General features: G+C 38.6%; 2 protein-coding genes across 5 annotated transcripts in view; both read right to left on the minus strand.

The window, feature by feature from the left end:
- The window catches only part of COPB1 (coat protein complex I subunit beta 1), a 46974-nt gene extending 40729 nt beyond the window's left edge, over positions 1–6245 (minus strand). The window contains exons 1-4 of one of the 3 annotated variants that reach the window (XM_002754985.5): positions 6147–6245; positions 5280–5427; positions 2409–2638; positions 1846–2015 (exon numbers count right to left, since the gene is read on the minus strand). In XM_002754985.5, the coding sequence (XP_002755031.1) occupies positions 1846–2015; positions 2409–2638; positions 5280–5370 (491 nt within the window). In that variant the 5' untranslated portion in view covers positions 5371–5427; positions 6147–6245. Of the gene's footprint in view, positions 1–1845; positions 2016–2408; positions 2639–5279; positions 5428–5753 lie in introns of all 3 variants that reach the window. The other 2 variants (XM_002754986.4, XM_035265895.3) reach the window with 2 other exon arrangements.
- Positions 6246–11069: 4824 nt separating this feature from the next.
- On the minus strand, positions 11070–27263 carry PSMA1 (proteasome 20S subunit alpha 1). 2 transcript variants are annotated; one of them, XM_002754987.5, is made up of 10 exons: positions 27176–27263; positions 25882–25926; positions 24678–24779; positions 24465–24568; positions 21738–21826; positions 20883–20953; positions 20640–20769; positions 17401–17480; positions 13521–13631; positions 11070–11440 (listed from the first exon to the last, which is right to left on the minus strand). In XM_002754987.5, exons 1-10 carry the CDS (start codon positions 27176–27178, stop codon positions 11384–11386), a joined length of 792 nt encoding a protein of 263 aa, XP_002755033.1. In that variant the 5' UTR covers positions 27179–27263; the 3' UTR covers positions 11070–11383. The 2 variants fall into 2 exon arrangements, with proteins under 2 accessions (XP_002755033.1, XP_078196748.1); XM_078340622.1 differs by having other exon boundaries at positions 26781–27263.
- Positions 27264–27483: the final 220 nt, after the last annotated feature.

A 27483-nucleotide genomic window follows, 5' to 3' on the forward strand; every position in this document is an offset into this window, starting at 1 on the left:
CTCAAAACAAAGGGATGGAGAAAGATTTACCAACCAAATGGAGAGCAAAAATAAATAATGAATAAATAAAAAGCAGGAGTTGCAATTCTTGTATCAGATAAAATAGATTTTAAAGCAACAAAGATATAATGGTAAAAGGATCAATGCAACAACAAGAGCTAACGATCCTAACACCCAGATAGGAGACTTAGATTCAATGAGACAGAAAATTAATAAGGATATCAAGGACTCAAACTCAGATCCAGAACAAGTAAACTTAATAAATATTTATAGAGCTCTCCACTTCAAATACACAAAATATACATTCTTGTCAATACCACATCACACCTACCCATTAGTTTAAATGAAACATTGATTGGCCATTATTAATACCCAATTTTTTTCAAAATAAAGCAATATTTCCATTTACTCTCCCTCTTTCTCTTCCTTTCTTCCGCTCCTTTACTTATTATTTTTTTTTTCTTTCCTTCTCTCAAAAAAAAAAAAAAAAAAAAAAAAAAACCCAAAATCTCAGCCAGGTATGGTGGCCCATCTCTATAATCCCAGCACTTTAGGAGGCTATGGTGAGTGGATCACTTGAGGTCAGGAGTTTGAGACCAGCCTGGCCAACATGGTGAAACCCTGTCTCTAAAAAAAACAAAATTTGGCTGGGCATGGTGGTGGGTGCCTGTAATCCCAGTTACTTGGGAGGCTGAGGCAGAAGAATCACCTAAATCTGGGAGATGGAAGTTGCTGTGAGCTGAGATCACGCCACTGCATTCCAGTCTGAACAACGGGAGCGAAACTCCGTCTCAAAACAAAATGAATAAAAACAAACAAAAATCCACAATCTTGAGCTAAAAATTGGAATCAGAACTGTAGCCCTTCTCATTTAAAAAGTTCCCTCCTTGGGAGCACTACACACTGGGGTCTGTTGGGGGGAAATAGGGGAGGGACAGCAGAGAATGGGGAGTTGGGGAGAGAGAGCATGGGGAGAAATGCCAGATATAGGTGAAGGGAAGGAAGGCAGCAAATCACACTGCCACGGTGTACCTACAATCTTGCATGTTCTTCACATGTACCCCAAAACCTAAAATACAATTAAAAATAAAAAAGGGCTGGGTGCGGTGGCTCAGGCCTGTAATCCCAGCACTTTAAGAGGCCGAGGCAGGTGGATCACGAGGTCAAGAGATCGAGACCATCCTGGTCTACATGGTGAAACCCTGTCTCTACTAAAAATACAAAAAATTAGCTGGGCCTGGTGGCGTGTGCCTGTAATCCCAGCTACTCAGGAGGCTGAGGCAGGAGAATTGCCTGAACCCGGGAGGCGGGGGTTGTGGTGAGCCGAGATCGCGCCATTGCACTCCAGCCTCGGTAACAAGAGCAAAACTCCGTCTCAAAAATAAAAAATAAAATAAAAATAAAAATAACAATAAAAAAATAAAAAGTTCCCTCCTCAAAGCTTCTAATGGTAAAAAGAAAACACCAACATTCCACAAAAAGAATTCTAAAACAAGGTCAAAAGTTCAAAGCCTATAGAGACTATGCAAGTGAACATATAAAGTGTCTTGGAGTAATATGGTTGAGAATGACAGGCAGTCATAAACTGGAGAGTATATAACTTATTTAATGGGGGTTGCTGTTATTCAATTTCAGCAGAATGTTGTCATGTGGAAAATTAAGGCCAGTGCTGCCAGATCTTTTGACTTTTCAATGTTGATAATAAGAAAACATATAGTGCTGGTCAAACAAAACATATCTCCAAGCTATATTCAGTCTGTAAGCAACCACTTTGGAACCACTAGTCTAAAAGAGTAAGACTAAACAGTCCTCACAGAACGAAGCAAAAGCAGTATCTTTATTTACCTATAGATGGTATAGATGGCCAAAACAGCATTTCTTCTAACATAGCTGTGTCGATGCTCCAAACATGCACGAATAGCTGGCATTAAAGGTTCTAGCAATTCTGCTTCTTTCAATTTGCAAAGAAAACGAAGAGTAGATCCTCGAATAAATTCATTAGGATGTTGAAGATCCTGATATAAAAATTTAAATATGAAATGCTGAGTTTCAGCTTTTTACAAAAAGAAAATTCTAATGCAAACCTTTCCAATGAAAAAAATCAAAATAAGCTTGACAAAAACCTAGATTACCAACTTCCTTCATATTCTTGTCGACTGAATCAATCTTTATCTATCTCATCAATGTCTTAAATGTGTCTCTGTTTTTTAATATATACACATAAAATGCATAGAAAATGTCTGAAAAGAGTAACAATAAAACTTCCTACAATAACTTTCACACCTTTAATTCTAAATCTCTACAACTTACCTCTTATCAAAGAATCAATTTTAAAAATTAAAGCCCATTCTACCAATCTTACAATTAAATTCAAAGCAATATTCAGAAATAATTATAATTTGGTTTACCTTTCTGTATGCATCACATACAAGGATCATCTCATGTAAAAGTCTCCCATCCGGAGTTGTTTTAGGAACGATTTCCCAAAATACCAGAAGTAATTTCTTGATAGTGTGATCCTGAAGAGGTAGCACAAAACGAATGATGGTCATCAGAAGTCCAGGAAGTTTTTCCCCATTCAGAATCATAATGATTACTTTCTTCAAAGCTTCAGTCTTTGACTTTACGTCTCCTTTTTCTGAATCAAAAATTAGAAAAAAAAAGCACGATTATTTCAAAAGAAAACTTATCACATAAATTTAAAACCAATTAACAAAATAAAACGTACCTTCTTACTTCACTGTCAGCAATGGTAATAAAAGTACAAACCCAAGTGACAAGAGTTCTCCACCTGGCTCTGCCACAAACAAGCTGTCTTTGCTCAAGTCATTTATCTCTGGATCTCAGACTGAAGGCAATAGTTTAGATTTCTGGTTCCTAACCAAGTTAATGTAGAAACTAGTCCCTTATCTCTCAACTTATACTAAAATAAAATCAAATGGATTAAAGACAAATCTAAGACCTCAAGCTATGAAACTACTATAATAAAACATGGGGGAAAATCTCCAGGACATTGGTCTGGCCAAAAATTTCTTGAGTAATACCCCACAAGCAAAGGCAACCAAAGCAAAAATTGACAAATGGGATCAAATCAAGTTAAAAAGCTTCTGCACAGCAGAGGAAGCAATCAACATAAGTAATGAGACAACCCACAGAATAAGAGAAAATATGTGCAAACTACCCATCTGACAAGGGATTAATAACCAGAATACATAAGGAACTCAAACAATTCTTTTTTTTTTTTTTTTTTTTTAAGAGATGGGGTCTTGCTATGCTGCCCAGGCTGGAGTGCAGTGGCTATTCACAGGCACGATCCCACTATTGATCAGCAAGGGAGTTTTGACCTGCTCTATTTCCTACCTGGGCTGGTTAGCCCCTCCTTAGGCAACCTGGTGGTCCCCCGCTCCCAGGAGGTCACCATATTGATGCCGAACATAGTGCGGACACCCCATTAGCATAGCAGCACACTACAGCCCAGAACTCCTGGACTCAAGCGATCCTCCAGCCTCAGCCTCCCAAGTGCTGGGACTACATGCACGTGCCACTGCACCTGAGAGCTCAAACAATTCTATAGGAAGAAAAGAAATCTCATAATCTAATTTTAAAATGGGCAAAAGATTTGATCAGACATTTCTCAAAAAAAGACATACAAATGGCAAACAGGCATATGAAAAGGTACTCAACATTACTGATCATCAGAGAAATGCACATCAAAACTACAATGAGATATCATCTCAGCCCAGTTAAAATGGCTTTTATCCAAAAGACAAGCAATAACAAATGCTGGAGAGGATATGGAGAAAAGGGAACCCTCATACATTTTTTTTGTGTGAGAACGTAAATTAGTATAGCCACTATGGAGAACAGTTGGGGGCCCTCAAAAAACTAAAAATAGAGTACCATGACTCAGCAATCCAACTGCTGGGTATATATCCAAAAGAAAGGAAATGAGTACATCAAAGAGATATCTGCACTCCGGTTTGTTGCAGCATTGTTTGCAACAGTCAAAAATTGAAAGCAACCTAAGTGTCCATCAACAGATAAATGGATAAAGAAAATGTGGTACATATACACAATAGAGTACTATTCAGCCATAAAAAAGAATGAGATCCTGTAGTTTGCAACAAGGATGGAACTAGAGGTCATTATGTTACGTGAAACAAATCAGGCACAGAAAAACAAACTTCACATGTTCTTACTTATTTGTGGAAGCTAAAAATCAAAACAAACTCATGGAGATAGAGTAAAAACATGGTTATCAGAGGTGGGAAGGGTAGTGGGAGGGAAGTAGGAATGGTTAATGAGTATTAAAAAAAAGTTAGAAAAAATAAGTTAGACCCAATATTTGATAGCACAACAGGGTAACTACAGTCAATAATTTAATTATACATTTAAAAATAACTAAAAATATATATAATTGGATTGTCACACAAAGGATAAATGCTTGAGGGAATAGATAATCCATTTTCCATGATGCAATTATGCACTGCATGCCTGTATCAAAGCATTTCATGTACCCCATAAATATATATACCTACTGTGTACCCACACAAATTAAACATTAAAAAGTAAAATTCAGAAATATGGTTCTTTTCTTATTTGCAAAAATGGTTAAAAAAATGAAAAGTTAAACCTTACTGGAAAACACGTTTATTCCAGTGTTAACTGTTTGGGTGCATAACCCAAACAACAAAGTTCTTTTGGTTTTACAAGCTAAGTAACATGAAGTTAAGTGCACGATGGAAATAAGATATTCCAATACACATTCTCAACCTGATGCCTAGAAAAAAAATCAGCTACATTAAATATAATATATCAAACTGCATAATAATTAGGACATTTTGAGGAATATCTAAACTTATTACAATTTCTTTATAACCCAAAGAACAAACTTATTTTGGTTTTACAAGCTAAGTAATATGAAGTTAAGTGCAGGATGGAATTAATATATTCCAATAGACATCCTCGACCTGATGCCTAGAAAAAATCATTAGTTACATTAAGTATAATATATTGAGCCGCACAAAAATTAGGACGTTTTGAGGACTATCTAAACTATTACAATTTCTTTAGCTTTACTTAAACTGAGATGTTCTATTTCAAACAACCAATATTTAGTCTAAAGAAATTCACATTTTTAATAAAAGGTCCATTGAAGAGATCCTAGAAAAACTTTAGACAAAAATTAAGCATTTCTAATTATAAAAGAATATGAAATATGAGGTTTTTATTTTTTTTTCCTTTTTTCATTTCATTTTCAAAATTATATCAAAATTTACCTAGATCATTTTTTAAGCTAATTTCAGATGGTGGTTCTGAATCCATTGGCACGTTAATTAACGTGTAGCACACGTTCTCAGCAGCCGTCATGATTTCCGGTTATATTATAATCAGTCCTCGATTTAAGATTTAAGGATGTCAGAAAATCTAGAAAAATAAACACAGGGATATCATGACATTTTTTTTTAACCCACAAACCAGAAATTATGGTGATCTTTAAAGTATTAGAAAGGACAGGTCAATCTATATCGTGTTCCCATAAAAACAGATTTTAGTAAAAACCACACTGTCAGCTCCAGCATAAGATATATTTTCTATCACTCCCTCATCGCATCCCGGTCCGGTGTTTGAGAATGTTGTACAGCAGAATGAAGACCCACGGTGCTGTGACAGTCCCCCAGCCCCACCCCACAATGTTATGGAACATAAGATTTTTTACACAACACACAATCAGCATGCTCAAGTTAAGAGACCTTGTGCCTGAATACTCTGCCAAAACCCTAAAGCGCTTTATCGCGGTCCCTGGTGGGTTCCGACTGTTGTCTGCGGGTCCCTTAATCTGCGCGTGAAACTCCCACCTCGGCCCACTCGCTTCATCCTCCCCTTCCTATAGCAAAGCAGGCCTCGGCCAGAAAGGGTAAGCCTCAGGGTCTTGGGAGGGAAAAGACCCCTGGCCAATACAGAGGGCGGGATGGAGCGTCGGACTCGGAGCTTCCTAGTCCCCCACCCCCACCCGGTCCCCTTTGCCAGGCCCAGACGCAAGCGGCCTAGTTGCTCCCCTTCCTCATCTTCCATCTGGAGAGCCAGTTCTTCCGACTCTGCCCGACCCACCACGCGTCAGGGATTGGAGCCTTGTGGCCCACTACCAGGCTCCGAGGGGCAGTAGGGCAGCAGCGGACCCGTCTACTCCAACTCCAACCCGCAGCAGCGGTAGCGGCTCCAGAGTCCTCGGCTGACGTGGAAGTGGGTGGGGTAACGACGGAAGCTACAGCCACCTAGCACCTACGGCGACTCGGAGAGGACATGCTTTCTTTGTGCATCACTTGCGCGCTTCAAGTATACCCTATTTTCTTCCTCTTCTCTCGTCTAGGGGTGGATTAGGCCGCAGAGCAATGAAACCACTTATTTTATAGTTTTTCCTGCAAGCCAAGCGCTGAATTAAGCACTGTCTCATTTAAAAGCTAACTGGAAATCGTTCCTTCTTACAGTAACAGTCAAGGCGAGGAAGTGCTTGGAGAGAGGGAAACTTTTACAGGGCTGTGTTCCCGTGAAAAAGAGCTCACGACTGGAAAGTGGAAACCCAGGAATCCTTTTTCTTGCTCACCTGCTAATAAACGGGGAAAGTAACTAATACTATTGGGAAAGTAATTTCAGTTATTTTATTAATGATCACTAGATTAAAATCCATTTCCGTCCTTAAATCGCTAGTAGTTTAAATCTGCCTCTATTGCAGGAAGGGCTGGAGTTATTTGAACATCGAAAGTCACATTGGTATAATTTCTGCTCTTTATTTAATACTGACGTCTTTCGTGATCCTTTCTGAGCACCCAGTAGATTAGAAAAAAAATTTTATGCATAAAGGGAGACAGTCACTGTTTTAAAGGATTTTACATATCTACAAAGACCTAATTGTTACAGCTGCAATCAGCCATAGTACTTTCGGTTTTGACCATTAGAGGTTCCATAGCACGCCCCACCCCTACATCCCCCCTCCCCTCAAAAAGGCTTTATGAACAATTATTAATTAAAAAAATATTTTAAAGCTTAAGAAAAATATTGTGAATAAAAACAGGTCTGACATAAACTGCCCTAATTAACAGGTTCATCTCAGGGAGATAGAACACAAAAAGTACCTCATTTATGCAGGATCTAGCTCTTTTGAGATTTCTCTTTTTAGAAACATCAAGCAAACTATAAATTCTTTGAGCACACAAAATGTATCACAAAGGCCATGTGTTGACAGCACTTTAATTGACCCCCTGTGATTCTGTGCTTTCATTTTTAAAAACATTTAATCTTAATTGTAGAGTGACAAGAATACAGAGATCCCATATACTCTTTACCCAGTTTTTCCCAATGGTACATCTTGCATAGTTATAGTACAATATCAGTTTCAGGAAATTGACAGATGTAATTCACCAAACCTTATACAGACTTCAATAGTTTTACATGCACTTGTTTTTATATTTACTTTTAGACATTTTTTTAAAATCATGGTTGTATGTGTGTGATCACCAACCCAGTTGAGACACCGAACAATTCCATCACAAGGATTCTCATGCTGTCCTTTGTTAGCCATAGCCACCTCCCTCCCCAACCTGTGGCAACCACTAATAATTCTCTATTATTTTTTATCATTTCAATGTTATATAAATGGAATTATACAATATAATCTTTTGAGACTGAATTGTTTTTACTCAGCATGATTCCCTTGAGATCAGTCCAAGATGTATGTACAACAGAAGTCTCGCTCTATCACCCAGGCTGGAGTGCAGTGATGCAATCTCGGCTCGCTGCAACCTCCACCTCCTAGGTTCAAGCAATTCTCCTGCTGTAGGCTTCCAAGTAGCTGGGATACAGGCGTGTGCCACGACACCCAGCTAATTTTGTTTATTTTTTTAGTAGAGACAGGGTTTCACCGTGTTAGCAAGGATGGTCTCGATCTCCTGACCTCATGATCTGCCCGCCTTGGCCTCCCAAAGTGCTGAATTACAGGCATGAGCCACCACGCCCAACCTGTGTATTCATTTTTAACATGGAAGTTTTACAAATGCAGTTATCTGGTTTCCAAGCCCACTTGACTTACCAAGAAGTGACAATCTGTCCGCAAGAAATGAGACCAAAAATGGTATAAAAACTAGCATACAGTAAGAAGGCTCAGTTTAGGGTCATCATAGTGTAGGACTTAAACCATACAGACTTCGTTTGCCTCAGAGGTTCACTTTGTTACAGAATAATTTTGAGGTTTCTCATAACCCAAGTCATTAAGCAAAGTACTAAATATGAAAAAGCAAGACAATGTAATGTTTTACATATTATGTAGATCTGATCCTAAAATTGTCATTGGCAGTGTATATATTCTTAAGTACAAAGCTACTTAAATGTGTATCGGGACCTTAATATTGGCCTAACTAACTTTTCCTGACCAGTTGTAAAATGCATTTTGTTTTGGGCTTTTTTACTCTAAGATGTAACTGTATCACTTTGAATGCCTTTTAAATTATAAATGCAAAGACCCTGTTATTAGATCAAGGACCATAGAAATTGTGGTATCTAAGAAGTCAAGGCCTAGAGAATAGGAACTTGCCCGAAATCATGTAATGGCCAAAGAGTTAGAACTCGGACCTGAATCCTGTTATCTAGTTTACTTATTATTTTTACTTTTTTGAGACAAGAGTCTCACTCTGTCACCCAGGCCAGAATACAGTGGTGTGATCATAACTCATTGTGGCCTCGAACTCTGGCTCAAGCGATTCTCCCACTTCAGCCTCCTGAGTAGCTGGGACTACAGGTGTGTACTACCATGCCCAGCTAACTTTTAAAAATTTTGTAGAGATGGGGGCCTCACTATATTGTTCAGGCTGGTCTTGAGCTCCTGAGCTCAAGTAATCCTCCCACCTTGGCCTCTCAAAGTGTTGGGATTATAGGTGTGAGCCAACACACCCAGCCACTGCCTTTTATTCCATGCCAGTTCTTCAGAGCTGCACATATACATGCTCAATAAATTCCAGGTGAATTGAGTATCTTTGTATCAAAGTGACAGGCTTTATAAAACATCATTAGGAATTTTACTGTTTGTAATTATTCAAAAGAGTAAATGGAATATGCTGAGTACAACAAACTAAAACATGAAAGGGCATCACGATGAACTCTATATACAGTGGGGTTGAGTATTACTGAAGTGGGGAGTATTTTAAGTTCTAAAGTCAGTATATGACTAAAAGTCACATTGAAAAAATTACTTAAATTGCTCCTGAAGTACAATAATTTTTTCAGCTGAATACAAGCCAACTAATGGTTTGCATTTGTGGAACACGTGCATGTTCCACAATGATAAACATACAATATCTTTATTTTTTGAGAGGGAGTCTCACTCTTGTCACCTGGCTAAGCTGGAGGAGTGGCACGATCTTGGCTCACTGCAACCTGTGCCAACCATGTTCAAGCAATTCTTCTGCCTCAGCCTCCCAAGTAGTTGAGACTACAGGTGCACACTACCATGCCTAGATAATTTTTTTTTTTTTTTTTTTTTTTGAGATGGAGTTTTGCTCGTTACCCAGGCTGGAGTGCAATGGCACGATCTCGGCTCACCACAACCTCTACCTCCTGGGTTCAGGCAATTCTCCTGCCTCAGCCTCCTGAGTAACTGGGATTACAGGCACACGTCACCATGCCCAGCTAATTTTTTGTATTTTTTAGTAGAGATGGAGTTTTGCCATGTTGGCCTGGCTGATCTCAAACTGCTGACCTGAGGTGATCCGCCTGCCTTGGCCTCCCAAAGTGCTAGGATTACAGGCATGAGCCACTGCGCCTGGCCACAATGTCTTTAAACAACAGAATCATTCAGTGAAGATAGAGGCTTACCCAGTGGAAGGCTCAATGGAAGAGAGAACGGCCTAAGTAAAGGGCAGATTATTAAATTTCCCACTATGCTCCCTCCCCAGACTACATACCGAGTGTGGAGGCAGGTGGGAGTTCCTGAGTTTACCATTTGTGTGTGTGTGTGTGTGGTGTGTAAAGTTACATGTGCTTGATGCAATCCACTGTAGGTCAAATAGCCACATGGTACTTGCGTCTAACTCCCAAGCTTACATGGTAGATTCTTGAGGCCACTGCTGAAGAAACTGACATCTCACACATTCTAGTACTTAAGACTTCTTTCCCTTAATAAGACTACTTAAGACATCTTTTCCTTAATAAGACTCCCAGGGGTACTGTTACCACTCTCTAAGAAATCAGAGAGATTTAAACCTACTAAGGCTTTTTAAGATTTAAGAAAAGTTGGGGGAAAAAATAACATTTTATAAATTTTAGAGCTTAAAAGGTGTCATCACATAGATTCTCCCTTTTAACCCTCACTATGATTCTCCAAAGGGTTTCCTTAAAATAGGGCTAAGTAACTTGCCCAAAGCCAGTAGTAGCTAATTAGAAATAGGTCTAAAATAGGTTACCATCTATAAATGAACTTCTCTTCAGAAAGATGTATTATCTCAGAAAATAAAATAACTCCTCTAGATGTCAGCAGCCAAATTTTGGATTATGAGTTGTTTTTTTTTTTTAATCAGATTTCCTTTAATTTCATTTTGCATGGTTCAAGATAAAAATTGTTCTGCAACACCTGAGTATACCACTCATGGGAATAAAAGAAGGCAGCTTAAAATCATGCTGGAGTGGGACTGGAGCGGATAAAAGGTTTGGGATTCAAATTTCCCAAGTGTTATTTTTGCAGAAGTTCCCTACAAAGACCAGAGCTACAACTACTGCCATCTGCTGGTTGGAAAGAAAACCATTCATATGATAACTGATGTTTATGTCAGGAAGTGGTGGTTTCTTAGGTTTTAATTAGAATCACCACGGTTGAACCCTGAAACTTATATTCTAAACCAAATCTCCACAGATTCTTAGGAAGCCAATCCATACACTGGAGAATTGTTATAAGGCTATGATAGATAAGAGGTATTATTTTTCTCCATCACTAAAAATAAGGCAATTTAATTTGGCAAATGATCAGTTGTAATCCCATACCACTATATATAGTTGAAGGTACTTGAAAAAACAAAAACCCAATATACCAGGGCGGTGAAACAATTTTATTTCAAAGTTGTGTTTAAAACCACAAAGACACCTATTTTCTTCATATAAAAACATTAGTACAGATACCCATACTTTCTAGAAAATGATTATACAGACCCTTTCAAAGACAAATGTATTCCACTGTATGGTTTCAGTGAGGTTGCTAGGAAAAACTCACATCTGGACTGATACCTAAAACATAGCATTCCACTAGTCTGCAACTTTTGGTTCAAAGTATAATTACTGTCATCAGTATGTGGTGCCTGTATTCTTACATATTTGATAATATATATATAGACTGGCTTATCACTTAATGTTCCATTGGTTCATCAGCCTTTTCTGCAGGTTCATCAGCAGGTTGAGCAGGCTTAACAGGGAAAGAAAAAAGAATACATGTAAAATGAACACCTGATCAATATATACATCTAATCACAAATATTACATTATAAAAAATGGAGAAAAAGAGGTAAAGAGATATTCTGAATACTCAGTTTTAGTTCACTGTCCCATTAACATTTCTGAGCAGTTTTTTTTTTCTCCTTGAGTACTCATGATTTGAGGTGAATATTTTTTTATTAAAAAAAAATACAGTTAGCCCTTGAACAACACAGGTTTAAACAGTGAGGGTCCACTGGCATGTAGATTTTTTTTCTTTTTTGTTTGCTTTTATTCTAACATTGTTTAGGGTGAAGTTTTTTTTTTCCCCCAATAAATATAAACTAGCAGACCAACTGTGTAGCCTAGAAATAAAAAATAAATAAGAAAAAGGTATGCCATGAATGCATAAAATATATGTAGAAACTAGTCTATTTGGTCGGATGCAGCGGTTCACATCTGCAATCCCAACACTCTGGGATGCCGAGGCAGGAGGATTACTTGAGCCCAGGAATTTGAAAACAGCCTGGGCAACACAGTGAGATCCCATCTCTACTAAATACAAAAAAAAAATTAGCTGGGCATGGTGGCACGCACCTGTAGTCTCAGTTACTTGGTGGCGAGGGGGGTGGAGGGAGGTGAGATGGGAGAATCACTTGAGCCCAGGAATTCGACCTTGCAGTGAGCTATGATGGCACCACTGCACCCCAGCATGGACAAGAGGGCAAGACCTTGTCTTAAAAAAGAACAAAAAAGAAACTAATCTATATGTGTTAACTGCCTGTTTATGTTATTGGTAAGCCTTCCAGTCGACAGCAGGCTATCAGAAGATTTTGGGAGTCAAAAGTTATATGTGGATTTTCTACTGTGATGGGGTTTGCTACTACTATTCCTCACACTGTTCAAAGGTAACTGTATATATCATTTCGCAGTTCTGAAAACCTAAACAGCATTGAACAATTCTACCATTTTATTGTACTTTGTATTGCTCAGGAGTAAAAACTTTCCTTATATTATCACTACTATGCTTAAAATACAATCAGCACTTTTTAGACATTCTTTACCCCTTTACTAAACTCTGTGTTATTTCACAGCATGCTTCCCAACAGTGCTACTTTTTTACCAAAAACAGTTTAAATACTACAAATCTTGCTCCCCCAAACAGTACCAACAATATCCTTTTCAAGTTGGAAAAAACACATGCTATAGAAATTTCCATACTAGATTCTTTTTTACTTTCAATTACACAGGTATCAAATAAGCATCTATAAATAGCAAATATGTATTCTAAACATCCAGCAAAAAGACCCATATTTAACCTGAGATTCATTTCTTGATGCTTTTCTCTTTATGAAGAGCCATCTTAGTGTCCAAAGCTGGCCCCCAGTGAATATTTCTCCCAGTCTCCGCTCAGACAGAATCTGGGTCCGGCCAGTGACACAGTTTAACAAACAGAATGTGTACAGGTGATGATGTGCCAGTCCTGTGTCTCAGCCTTAAGAATGTCTGGCAACTTTCACTTCTGACTTTTGCAAGCCCTGAGTTGCCAACATACTAGAGAGACCCTGCTGAAGAAGCGGCCCTGAGACTACATGGACAGAGGCTCAGTCATCCTAGAAGAGGTCCCTGCCTTCTAGATGCTCCTCTAAGACACCTAGAAGGTGTGAGTAAAGAAGACATGGGACTAAAGTTATCTTGGGTCTTCCAGTTGCACCCTACAAATGACTGCAATTGAGAGATCCCAGGTTAAACCAGCAAAGAACCCTGCAGCTAAGTCCTAGTCAGCCGCAAAATTATGAGAAGTAGTGTTTGTTGTTCTAAGCCCCTAAGTTTTGGGGTAGCTTATTAACTAGCAATAGATAACCAAATAATCAATGCTTCTCCCTTTCTGTGTTTATGGATATCATTGTCCCCTCAATATTTAACTTTACTCAGTTCTTAATTTCCCAATTGCTATTTGAATTATGGGCCCATTTCAATATTTATGACAAAATGGAAAATTTACAAACACAGTTGTGGTAATAACGGAATCTTACAATAGAACTAAAGCCTCTTGTGTTATGATTATATACCTGTGCCTTTCTCTGTGGCCTTTCTTCAAGACCTTCCAGGAATGGAGATACATCATCATCATCATAGATTGTAAACTCCAAGTCTTTACCAACAATTCCAATGGAAACATTCTGAGGGATAAAAAATCATAAAAATAAAATAATTAAGAGAAAAAATATATATGATAAAATATTGAGTGAACAAAGCAGAATAAGAATTTATTATAGCACTTGAATAAAACTTTAAAAACTACTTATGTGTAGGGGAAAAAAGAAACTAGCAGACCCTTGTCATTAGCAGATTTAATATTAATACTCACTTTTGATTATCATGAGTAACTCCAAAGATCTATGTTATCAAGAAACATTTTTTTAAAAAGATTATGCAGGCGGCCGGGCGTGGTGGCTCACACCTGTAATCCCAGGACTTTGGGGAGGCCAAGGCGGGCGGATCACGTGGTCAAGAGATCGAGATCATCCTGGCCAACATGGTGAAACCCCGTCTCTACTTAAATACAAAAATTAGCTGGGCATGGTGGCACGCGCCTGTAGTCCCAGCTACTTGGGAGGTTGAGGCAGAAGAATTGCTTGAACCCAGGAAGCGAAGGCTGCAGTGAGCTGACATCGCGCCACTGCACTCCAGCCTGGCGCCTGGCAATAGAGCAAGACATTGTCTCAAAAAAAAAAAAAGATTATGCAGGCTATAAAGTCTTCACGTTGATATTAAACAATAATTATCCAATCACTATAACAAAATGGCTTTATAAGACTGACTAATCTTACTTTAACTAATGATCATTAACCTGAAGTAGGCCTTAGTGGTTCCTGGATCCCACTATACCAGTTCCTACATCATTTATTCTCCCCTACTTTTGGACACTTCTAACATTCTCCAAGCTGTTTGCAGCTGAAAACCTTGTTCTTGTATTACTGAGAAAACAAAAGCAACTGGAAGAGAACTTTCACAAGCTCCCACTGTATCCACTCTTTCCTGTACCTATATCCCTAGATTCTCTCCTTTCCCATTACAATTTCCTCTCTAGGGCCAACCCTTCTACCTATGTACTATTAAAGGACATTGCGCTAACAACTTTCTCATTATTTTTCCTATGTAAATGCTTCCCTAAATTTACTTGGATTACTCTCAAAATCATGCAGCAAACGTGATGTAATTTCTTCCATCTTAAAAAACAAAACAAAACAATTCCTTACTCTCTTCTCTTCCAGTCACCACTCCATTCCTATGGACCATCAACAGAAAGTATCCTCCAAAGAGCTATCTCTAATTCCTCTTCTACCATTCTCTCCTGATTCCACTCCTATCAAGTTTTTGCCTTATCATTCCATTAAGGCTGTTTTGTCAAGTCCTCAGTGACAACTTCATGGCCCTTCCTCCTTGAAAGTTTATTCATTTGCCTCTAAAAATGCCTCATTTTCCAAGTTTTCCTCCTTCTTTGACCATTTTTCTCAGTCTTATTTGCCAGTATCTACTCATCTCCCAGTTGCTAAAGGTTAGAGTGTTCTTGGTTCAGTCCTCACAATGCTTGCCAAACTATTCAATTCCTTTAGGGATCTCTTCCAGTCCAGACTCTAAATGCCATTTCTATACAAAGATTTCAGAAATTTGAAGTATAGATTGGACCACTCTCCATGGAACTCCAGGGATTGCTTATAACTGCCTACTCTGTACCGTCAATTGGACAATAAGGCATTTCAAATTTTATATGTCCACAACTGACTACCTGATCTTCCTCCCCAACGCCTACTCTAAAACCTGTTCCTCCCACTGTCTTCTTCATCTCAGTAAATCATAAATTTTTCTTTTCAATTAATCAGGCCCCAAAACTTGGAGACATTCCCCCTCACATCCTACAACAAATCTATTAGCAAACCTTTTTGGCTGTAATTTCAAAAGATATCCAAAATTAAACCACTACTCTTCATCTTTAACTTACTCTGCTCCAATCTCTATCATCTGTCACATGAATTACCTAAGTAGCCTTAAAACTATTTCTATTCATAGCCCACTATCTATCTACCTATCTCCCACAATCTGTTGTTAAAATGGCAACCAGAGTGACTGTCCTAGAACCTAAACCAAATCATGGTATTCCTCTGCTCAAACTTTTAATAGCCGACTCAGTAAAATGCAGAGTACCCACAATGGCTTACAAGACCTCCATTACCTCTCTGATTTCTTTCCTTTTCCTCTTCCTCTTGATCACTGATCCCATCACTACTGGCCTCCTTGCCTTGAATTTGCATTTGTGTTTCCTAGAATAATCACGCTCTAGACATCTGCATAGCTCACATTCACTTACCTCGTTTCTATCTTGTCTTCAAATTGCTCTCTTGGTGAGGATATCCTTGTCCACCTATTTTAAATTACATCTACCTTCACCTAATTGGCCATTCTTTCTCTTTTTAACCCTTTAAAAAAATTTTTACATAGCATTTAGCCCCTTCTAATATACTATATAATGTACTTATGTATATACTGTCTATCTTTCCCTACTAGGATCTATGTTCCATGAAGAACAAGGTATTTGTTGTGTTTACAATATTTTCAATGACTAGAAAGTGCCTGCACATGGTACATGCTCAATATATATAAATATTTGTTTAAAAAAAAAAAGCCTAGAAGGAAATCTAGGCAAAACTATCCAGGACATAGGAGTAGGCAAGGACTTCATGAACAAAACACCAAAAGCATTGGCAACAAAAGCCAAAATAGACAAATGGGACCTAATGAAACTCCACAGCTTCTGCATGGCAAAAGAAGAAAACAGTCACTAGAGCGGATCGCCAACCAAAAGAATGGGAAAAAATTTTCGCAGTCTACCCATCTGACAAAGGGCTGATATCCAGAATTTACAAAGAACTCAAACAGATTTACAGGAAAAAAACAAACAAGCCCATTCAAAAGTGGGCAAAGGATATGAACAGATACTTTACGAAAGAAGACATATATGAGGCCAACAATCATATGAAAAAATGCTCATCGTCACTGGTCATCAGAGAGTTGCAAATCAAAACCACATTGAGATACCATCTCACGCCAGTTAGAATGGCGATCATTAAAAAATCTGGAGACAACAGATGCTGGAGAGGATGTGGAGAAAAAGGAACACTTTTACACAGTTGGTGGGAGTGTAAATTAGTTCAACCATTGTAGAAGACAATGTGGCGATTCCTCAAGGCCTTAGAAATAGAAATTCCATTTGACCCAGCAATCCCATTACTGGGTATATATCCAAAAGACTAGAAATCGTTCTACTGTAAGGACACATGTACACGAATGTTCATTGCAGCACTGTTTACAATAGCAAAGACCTGGAATCAACCCAAATGCCCATCGATGATAGACTGGATTGGGAAAATGTGGCACATATACACCATGGAATATTATGCAGCAATCAGAAATGATGAGTTTGTGTCGTTTGTAGGGACATGGATGAATCTGGAGAACATCATCCTCAGCAAACTGACACAAGAACAGACAATGAAACACCGCATATTCTCACTCATAGGTGGGTGATGAAAAATGAGAACACATGGACACAGAAAGGGGAGTACTAAACACTGGGGTCTATTGGGGGGAAAAGGGGAGGGCCAGTGGGAGGGGGAGGTGGGGAGGGATAGCCTGGGGAGAAATGCCAAATGTGGGTGAAGGGGAGAAGAAAAGCAAAGCACACTGCCATGTGTGTACCTACGCAACTGTCTTGCATGCTCTGCTCATGTACCCCAAAACCTATAATCCAATAAAAAATCAAAAAAAAAAAAAAAGCCAAGAAAATCATATCCCAAATTAAAGAATGTGGTATATATACTCCATTACATTTATGCAATAAAGGTTTAAACTGTAATGTTAATATCTACAATTGGAAAAGATAATATTTACCTTTGTAGTTAGGTCCTGTTCTGCAGGAAGTGTTTCCCTTAAGGCACGCAGACCATGTTTAACTAGTTCATTTAAATTGCCTGTATGTAATAAATTAACAATTATTTCTTAATTTGCTTGTTATGCTAAGCTTCTTTTATTTATCAGATCTACAGCCTGAAATTGTGATTTTTAGTTACACACTAAACTTATCACAAGAAAAACAGCCAAGTTTAATGCTAGACATATAATCTCTAAACAGCATTCTATGACATTGCTGCCTATTATTTTATTTAATGAAAGCACTCATGATTTTTGTCACAATTCTGATCTTCTCTTTTGCTAGGTCAAATCAAAATCCCGACTACAAATTATAGAACTCAAAGTTTAGTGGAATATGTTCTGTAGAATCCTAGTCCCTATATTTGCTCACTGTAAAAAGGAGTCTCCAACTTATTCAGTGTGGCCAGTATTGATATCAAGAACAAAGACATCACAAGAAAAGAAAACCACAGACCGGAATACAGATGCAAAAAAACCTAAACAAACAAAAAACCACAAACTGAACCTGGCAACATAAAAAAAAATTATCTACCATACACAAGCAAGATTTATCCCAAGAATGAAAAGTTAGTTTAACAACAGAAAGTCAGTGTAACACACGTTAATAGAAGGGGGAAAACCTGCATGCCTAAAAAGCACGTGATAAAACCTAAAATCCTTGCATAATAAAAACACAAACTAGTAATTGAAAGGATCTCTTCAGTCTCATATAGGGCATCTACAAAAAGCTGACAGCTAACATCATTCTTAACAGTGAATGACTAAAGGCTTTTCCCTTAAGTTGAGGAAAAAAAAAAGAATGTCTGTTCATGCAACTTCCATTCATCATTGTACCAGAGGTTCTAGCCAGGGCAATTAGAAAGGAGAAAGTAAAACTATCTCTATTCCCAGATGACATGATATAAAGAATCTATAAAAAAAAAAATGACTGGAATTAATAAACAAGTTCAGCAAGACTGCAGCATCAAGACTGATATACAAAAAAATCAATTGTATTTCTACATAGTTGAAATGAATAATATGCAATTGAAATTAAAAAAACAATTCTATTCACAACAGCACCGAAAACAATAAAGTACTTCTAAGACAAATATGACTCGTACACTGAAAACTACAAAACTTCAGTGAAATAATTAAACACCTGATCAGACATGGTGGCTCACACCAATAATCCCAGCACTTTGGGAGGCCAAGGTTGACAGATCACCTGAGGTCAGGAGTTCGAGACCAGCCTGACCAACATGGAGAAATCCCGTTGCTACTAAAAATACAAAATTAGCCAGGTGTGGTGATGCATGCCTGTAATCCCAGCTACTCAGGAGGCTGAGGCAGAAGAATCACTTGAACCCAGGAGGCGGAGGTTGCAGTGAGATGAGATCATGCCATTGAACAGCCTGGGCAACAAGAATGAAACTCTGTCTCAAAAAAAAAAAAAAGAGGGGGGCAAAAGTGGCTCCTGCCGGAGGTCGTGACGCTTGCGAGGCGAGGTCATAAATTCAAGGCTAACCTAAGCAACCTCATAAGCTCAAACTGATTGTCAAAAAAAAAGAAAAAAAAAACAACCAAAGAATTACATACTTAAATAAATGAAGATATTCCATGTTCATGGATCAAATGCCTTATATCATTGAAGTAGCAGTACTCCCCAAAATTATCTATAGATTTATTGCAATCTTTAGTAATTTTCTATCCAGATTGAAATGTGCTAGGCAGAGGGTGCTGATATGACCAGTTCTCAAACTTTGGGCACTGAGTTTCTAATGAGCTTCCCTTGGCAGAAACATCACATACATATTGCTGCAAGTGTACTCTGTGACTCCTTGAGGGAAGGAAAGAGCATAAGGAAGCCTGCATATAGATTCCTCTCAACTGTATTTTTCCTTAATGATCCACCTATGTATTGTTATTTTATTGTTGTAAGTCTTACCTGGGAGTACATCTATATGGTGAGTGCTTTAAGTCCTAGCAAATCTCCAAATTTAGGGGTAAACTTGGGGACCCCTAATCTATTTACTATAATTTAAAATGTTAAACTTTGCCAGCATTTACCAAGCTTATTTGTCCAAGGAATACTCTTTTCCCAAAGTTAAACCTATTGTCATTCTACAATGGTTTGCTTTGAGTAACGTTTCTCTTTTTCTTTTCTCTCTTTTTTTTTTAAAATAGAGATGGGGTTTCACCATGTTGGCCAGGTCTTGAACTCCTGACCTTAGGTGATCCACCCGCCTCAGCCTCCCAAAGTGCTGGGATTATAGGCGTGAGCCACTAATCCCAGCCTGGCCAAGTAATGTTAATTAAACTATTTTTCTCTGCATTCACTAAGCCCCAGATATTTCCTCCAAAGAATACTATGTCACCAGAAAACAAATGAAACAAGTAAATGTAAAAACCCAATACCCTCCTTCCAATGCAAAGCAAAGCACTTGAAAACCTGCCCTGTCATAACATCTTAGCTCTTTTACCTTCTTTTGCCACAGCTACACTGCCTTTTAAATTCTTGTTTATAGACTACTAAAGCAGAAATGTCTTTGGCTTAAAATAAGAAAAGACTCACAAAAAACTAAAAGTGAACAGAACTTAAAACTGGCAGGTAGTACAATGGTTGTCCACTCTCCACTCTACAGGGCACACTTCTGACCAATTTAATCAAGAATTTTCAAGGCTGGGGACATATTTATATTTTGAAAAAGTTCTACTTGTGATTGAAACTACTGTGATAACCAGAAGTTAAAACTAGTCTATGTGACAGAAACAATAAACTCTTCATGGGCCTAAATTTTTTTTTAAATTATTTCTAAAAGACTGATAGTTTTTAGCCAGGCACGGTGGCTCAAGCCTGTAATCCCAGCACTTTGGGAGGCCGACGCCGGTGGATCACGAGGTCAACAGATCGAGACCATCCTGGTCAACAGGGTGAAACCCCGTCTCTACTAAAAATACAAAAAATTAGCTGGGCATGGTGGTGCGTGCCTGTAGTCCCAGCTACTCAGGAGGCTGAGGCAGGAGAATTGCCTGAACCCGGGAGGCGGAGGTTGCGGTGAGCCGAGATTGTGCCATTGCACTCCAGGCTGGGTAACAAGAGCGAAACTCCGTCTCAAAAAAAAAAAAAAAGACTAATAGTTTTATGCATTTAGGGTATTATGTTTATTTACTATATAAACTGGAAGAGGAAAAAAAAGGGCAAGGCTATCACTTACACTCCATAAATTCAGACATATGTCTCTCCAAGTAAGTACGAGCTGATTGGGAACGGGCTCCAATGGACATAGCTCTGCAGTCAAAATAGTTAGCAGATGGACAGGTTTGGAAAATGTGAGGGCCCATATCCTACAAACAGAAATAAATACACCACATAATTATTTACTTTGGTTGAGCTAAAAATTATAAAAATTTCTAGTTAGTTAAAAAAATCATTAAAATATAATAATCAATGAACTTACATCATAACCAGCAATAAGCAGCCCAACACCATAAGGTCTCCGGCCATATCGTTGTGTTGGTATCTGGGTCTCTTAGACTAGTTAAGAGCTTGTTTTAACAAGGAATGAACTATTCTTTACTTTCTTTTTTTTTGGTGGGGACGGGGTGGAGTTTCACTTTTGTTGCCCAGGCTGGCACGATCTTTGCTCACTGCAACCTCCACCTCCTGGGTTCAAGCAATTCTCCTGCCTCAGCCTATTGAGTAGCTGGGATTAAAGGCATGTGCCACCATGCCTTTTTGGTATTTTTAGTAGCGAGGGGATTTCTCTATGTTGGTCAGGCTGGTCTCGAGTTCCTGACCTCAGGTGATCTGTCTGCCTCAGCCTCCTAAAGTGCTGGGATTACAGGCTTGAGCCACTGTGCCCGGCCTATACTATCTTTATTTTCAAAGTATACATTATTAACAAAGGTTTCTGGCTTCTTCCTTAATTGTTGCATAATCCACCAGAGAAAGAATAAAATAGGATTCTCTATCTTTGGCCTAATATAAAATGTTTGCCTTTCTACCAAATCTAAGAGTGCCAGCAAAATAATTCTTCCCAGGTAAAACTTGGGATTTCTTGGGACATCTAGAACCATTGAGAAACTTTAAATCCCCTCTAAAAAGATGCTTGGATAATTTCCCTGAAGTTGGGTTTATTTATGTCTAGCAAATATAAATTGCTTATACAGGCTAATGAAAGAGCTACCCAAATTGTTTTAAAGTTTTCACAATCTTACCTATGTCATGTTATTATCATATTCCTATGATAATTAACACAAATATCAAAACGCTTCAAAGTTCATATCCATAAATATTAACATAAAAAGGATACTGCTTCCAATTAGAGATACAAGACGTGACACAGGAAGTGGTCTATCAAATACAAATCTGGAATCCAAACACTCCTGACGCATAAAATTACTGAAAGAAACAAAAAAAGTTTAGTAATCTCAAATTACAAACAACGATTCCAATCTAAATTGTTTGATTTCACTTTGCATTCTTCCAAGCGTTTACATGGATCACAACCATATAATGAAGACAGAAGGTAAGAAAGACATGCCTGCGGGGGCACATTTTTGTGTCAAACTCTGGAGCCACATAAAGTTTTTTGTTGTTGTTGTTTGTTTTTGAGATGGGGTTTCACCATGTTGGCCAGGACGGTCTCGATCTCCTGACCTTGTGATCTACCCACCTCTAACTCCTAAAGGGCTGGGATTACAGGCATAAGCCACCACGCCTGGCAAGGTTTTTAAAAAACACTGAAATATTTTTTAGCTCTAGGAAATATTTGTCTTAAAGCACTTACAGAACAGAGAAGAGAAGGTTGAACAAGAGAAAAAGAGTAATCCCTCTTCTCTTATCCTTACCACTGTCAACAAGTTTGTCTTAATTCTAGGTCTTAAACCAGCATAGAGTATCTACTCTGTCCTTTTTTCTTGAAAGCAGACTAACATTTCCCCAATAGAGCAACTGTAAAAAATAGAAATCACAGCAGAGGGCATCTTTACATGTACCTGCCACTGTTACTTATATTCATAAGAAGCACTCTAGAGGAGATACTGGACACTAGCCGCTGAGTCTCACCATTAAATCTGATGAAATTCAAGCAAGGTTACCATTGGGGAAAAGAGAATTCATGCCTATAAAGATCAACAAGAAATGAATATGCCCCTTTCTTTCAATGTTGCTTTGTCCAGCATATGTGTACATCACATCTGATCATCACATGTTGACTACAGGAACCAAGCTATTTGTTCAGTATTTATATTTAAGTCCATTTCCCAACACTGTCTAAAAGTATACTGCCCAATATGGCAGGCAATAATTGCATGTGGCTGTGGAGCCCTTGAAAAGTAGCTATACTGAATTGAGATGTACTCCAAGTACAAAATAGCATGTCAAGTTTCAAAGACTTAGTACCTAAGAACGTGCAATAGCTCATGAATGAAGTTTTCATGTTGATTATGTGTTGGCATGGCAATACTTTATAAACTGGGTTAAATAAAGTGTTTGATAATATAATACATTTTCCACTTTGAGGAGTAGGTGGAAACCCTTTAGGGTGTCATTATATTGCTAACTTAGAGCAAGGGACTGGTTGAGTAACTTTAAATTCTTAAACAATGGCATCACTATTTACACTGCTTTTGCTGCTGCTGTTGTTTTAGACTAAAGTCTCACTCTATCGCCTAGGCTTAAGTACAGTAGCACTATCATAGCTCACTGCAACCTCAAAGTTATGGACTCACCCAATCCTCTCACCTTAGCCTTTTGAATAGCTAAGAGCAACAGGTACGCGGCCCCACAACCAGCTAAGTTTTAAAATTTTTTGTAGAGATGGAGATTCGCTACATTACCCTGGTCTCAAGTTCCTGGCCCTAAGCTTCTCAAAGAGCTGGGATTACAGGTATGAGCCACTGTGCCAGGCCCACCCTTATAATTTATATTATTTCTTTCCTAATCAAATTCACAAATTTAAGAGATTGGTTTTGGCTAACTACCTGCCACCCACAACACACTCACATAATACCTGAAAAGCACTGTGTTAATGCTTTACAGTAGGCTATTTAAAATAATTAAAAATAGGCTGGGTGCAGTGGCTCACCCCTATAATCTCAGCACTTTGGGAAGCCAAGGTGGGTGGATCACCTGAGGTCAGGAGTTCAAGACTAGCCCAGCCAACATGGTAAAATCATGTCTCAACTAAAAAATACAAAAATTAGCCAGGCGTGGTGGCAGGCGCCTGTAATCCCAGTTACTTGGGAGGCTAGGCAGAAGAATCACTTGAACCTGGGAGGCAGAGGTTGCAGTGAGCCAAGACTGTGCCACTGCACTCCAGTGTGGGCAACAGAGTAAGACTCTGTCACAAAAAAAATAAATAAATAAAAAAGTATTTTAAAATAGCTTTGATAAAGAAAACACTGGAAAAAAATTCAGTGTTTAGGTATTTAGCCCAATCTGATACTAAGTGGTGAAAGCGAGAACTCAATCTGTCTGATTTCAAAGCCCTACCTCTTCATTTACGGATTGCCTTTCAACCATAATCTGTCTCCTCAGACTCTCACAGAAATTTATCTGTTATAAACTAGATTTGAATTTATAGATAAACTTGCCTTTAAGTTCCTTTAGACAAGATCCATTTCTGAGTCACTTATGCATACCCTGCAATATCCAGTATTGAGCATTGCAAAAAAAAAAAAAAAATGTCTACTAAATACTGATGTATTAAAAAAAACAAGTACGGTTCAGCTTGTCCTTAGAAACCAGATAAAAGTATCAAGCTCTTCTTAGACATAATATGGTATCAAACAATATACACTGCATTAACAAATATATTACTGAGTGACTTGTAAAAAGTGCTAATATTAGTTACTCCTACAGAGATCAAAAAACACAGATAATTTAATAACAAACTCAAACCCACCAAGGTATTCATAATCTTAATTTACAAGCATTCTGGCAGACAACTTCTTAAAATATCTTATCTGAATCTTTTTGAGAAAAGAGTAATCAATTATGAATCAAAACAGTGTTTATTTTTCATGATTATACTTACCATAAGAGTCTAGCATCAGCTGTAAGCCCCGCGATTGAGATACCAATATGGTTGTCAACATGGAGAATTTTTTTCTGATGAGCTGCAAGCTCTGATTGTGCCCTCTAAATGGAGACATAAGATGTAAAAATAAGTTTACAACCTTACTGTCTATGGGGAAATTTACATTAATAGTTTTCTATAGAGGAAGACATTATTTATTACTTTACTTACTTTCAATGCAACCAACACTGCATGAGTTTTTGATTTCAGACCAACTGTGGCTGAACCTTGTTTAACAGCTTCCATTGCATATTCAATTTGATGAATCCTGCCCTAAAGAAAAAAAAAAAAATAAACACCACATCTTAGAAGACCTTTCATTTATTTATTTTTTATTGGCCAAACTAAGCCAAGAAGACCTTTTATAAATAAAAATCAATTTAAAGTTTCCAAATGTCAGGTAATCATAGCTAAATCTCAACTGATATTTTTTAAACCAAGAAACTTTTTTTTTTTTTTGAGACAGGTTCTCACTCTGTCACCTAGGCTGGAGTGCAGTAGTGTTATCTTCAGTTCACTGTCACCTCTGCCTCCTGGGCTCAAGCAGTCCTCTCACAACACCCTCCCCAGCAGCTGGGACTATGGGCATGTGACACCATGCCCAGCTAATCTTTGTATTTCTTCTAGGCACAGGCTCTCATGTTGATCATGAAATTTTTGTATTTCTTCTAGGGACAGGCTTTCATGTTCAGGTTGGTCTTGAATTCCAAGACTCAAGCAATCTACCTGCCTTGGCCTCCCAAAGTGCTGGGATTACAGGCATGAGCCACTGTGCCTGGCCAAAAACTTCTTTTAAAATAAATTTTATTGTATATATTTAAGTTATGATATGCAACATGTTATAAGATACACATGTATAGTAGGGTCACTATAGCAGAATAAACACATCCATTTTCTCACATAGTTACTCATTTTCCTCTGCTGTGGCAAGAGCTATAATTTATTCATTTGGCAAAAATCCTGAATACAAAGCACTACCTGCATTATCAACTGGAGTCTTCAGGTACATTAGATCTTTCCACCTGCTCAACCTACATACTTGCTACTTTGTATCCTTTGTATCTCCTCTTTTTTCCTCCCAGCTGCCACCCTCCTACCCTGGTAACCACTATTTTATTTTCTATCTCTATATATTTGTCCTTTGTAACAAAAGATCCCACATGTAAGTGAGAGTATGAAATATTTTTCTGTTTCTGACTTAATATAATGTCTTCTAGGTCCATCAGGAAACCTACTTTAATTATAAACGCCACTTCTAGGAACATCTAAAATAATTATATTCAATATTCCCCAAACCTACGCTCTCACAAGTTTCTAAATACATTACAGCCACAAAAAGCCACTTCACAGAAATGGTTTAAAAATATTATTTTACCTGAGGGCTCCAAACAGTGACATCATTGTCATACTGATTTCGAAACTGAAAGTAAAAGAAAAAAAGACCTGTTAATAGAAGAACATTACCAATCTCAACTCTTAACATTCATTAAGAAATATGCTTGTGTTTCCCTTCAATGTTAAGGCACTCTGTTCATGCAGTCTTACTGGAATATTACTACTGTACTCAGATGCAAGCCAATTCTACATTTGCCATAAACTAGTGGGAGAGGGAGAAGCAGATCTAAATGGGTCCTATTTTTCCAACTTCTTATTCTAACACCCTCCATAGCACCCCCTTTAGGCTCAATTACTAAATTTCACAATCAACTTTTTTGCCTATTTTTGCTTATGCTACTCCCTTTTATTGGGCCCTAATAAATGGTTAAGCCTTCGTTTTCTTTAAGTTAGCTTAAATGTCCATCTCTTGACGTCTTCTCCTTTTCTTCCCAAATCCCACTAACACATACTCCCACAGTTCTTTATTAAACGTTCCTTTCTGTCTTCATGATTAGAGACATGTATGACTTATTTTTGAACATTCACTGTAGTTATAAATATACAAGTGCTCTGTCTGTATATTCACATTGAATGAACAAAAACATCCTCAGAAAGTTAGAGATGGATACGAATAGCTGCACCAATAGAACCATTACGGCTATAAAGACTACTATAACAAGTCTATCAGTACTGGGGAGAATTATCATGGTAGTGAGATTGAGTGCTAGAATGGCAGACACAGAACTGAAAACCCAGAACACTATGTTGTAACCCTGATTCCATCACTTCCTCTCTCAGCCTCGGCTTACTCATCTGTAACTAGGTGATTGGACAAAAGGATTGAAAAGTGTCTCTTCTAATCGAGGTCTAGGGGAGAGATAAATCAGACGGACCCACCAGGAAAACGGACGCGGTCCAGGAACACCTGGGGGTACAGGGAGGCCTCCAAGCCAAATCCCTATCTTCTCCTCTCCGATACTAGGAGCTATACTGGACCGCTCAGGATCTACTCCACTGAAGGAATCTGAAATGCAAACTCATCTAGCTGACTGAGAAGGAAGTGTCGAAGGCCCCACGGGAAGCGAAGGCGGCGGAAAGGCCGCACCGACTACTGGCAGCCCCTAGCCCGGCCAGGCCGGAGATGCTGAATCACTGCCGGAGCCTTGCCGTCTGCCGAGGCTCCCATGTCTCGTGGCCCCGGGCCGCGCTAAGGATGACAGCAGAGGTGGCTCATCATCCCCCAGTCACCGGACCTCAGCCCTAAAACTTCCAGAGATTGGGATTCAACGTACCATGGTGGCGGGGCGGGCCTGGTTACTGCCTCCAGCAAAACTGAGAATCCAGGAGGTGCTGCCGAAACTATCGCTCAGCGATCTACTCAGAAGTCTGCGGGAGTTTGACTGCAGCGACGTAGGGTATTGCAGTCTATTCCAGAGTTATCGATAGGCTCACAACACTTCCCCTTCCTTAAAACTCCCAGACCGCTCGGCTGCAGGCGGAGCCTCGGAAGATCGAGGAACTGAGATTGGCTGGAAACCCTTGGCTGGGAACGCTGGCGGCTGAGAGCTGCGGGGCAGCCCTTGTCACGTAGCCCTTCTGG

Source organism: Callithrix jacchus, chromosome 10 (genome assembly GCF_049354715.1).
Source record: "Callithrix jacchus isolate 240 chromosome 10, calJac240_pri, whole genome shotgun sequence".
NCBI lineage: Eukaryota > Metazoa > Chordata > Mammalia > Primates > Cebidae > Callithrix > Callithrix jacchus.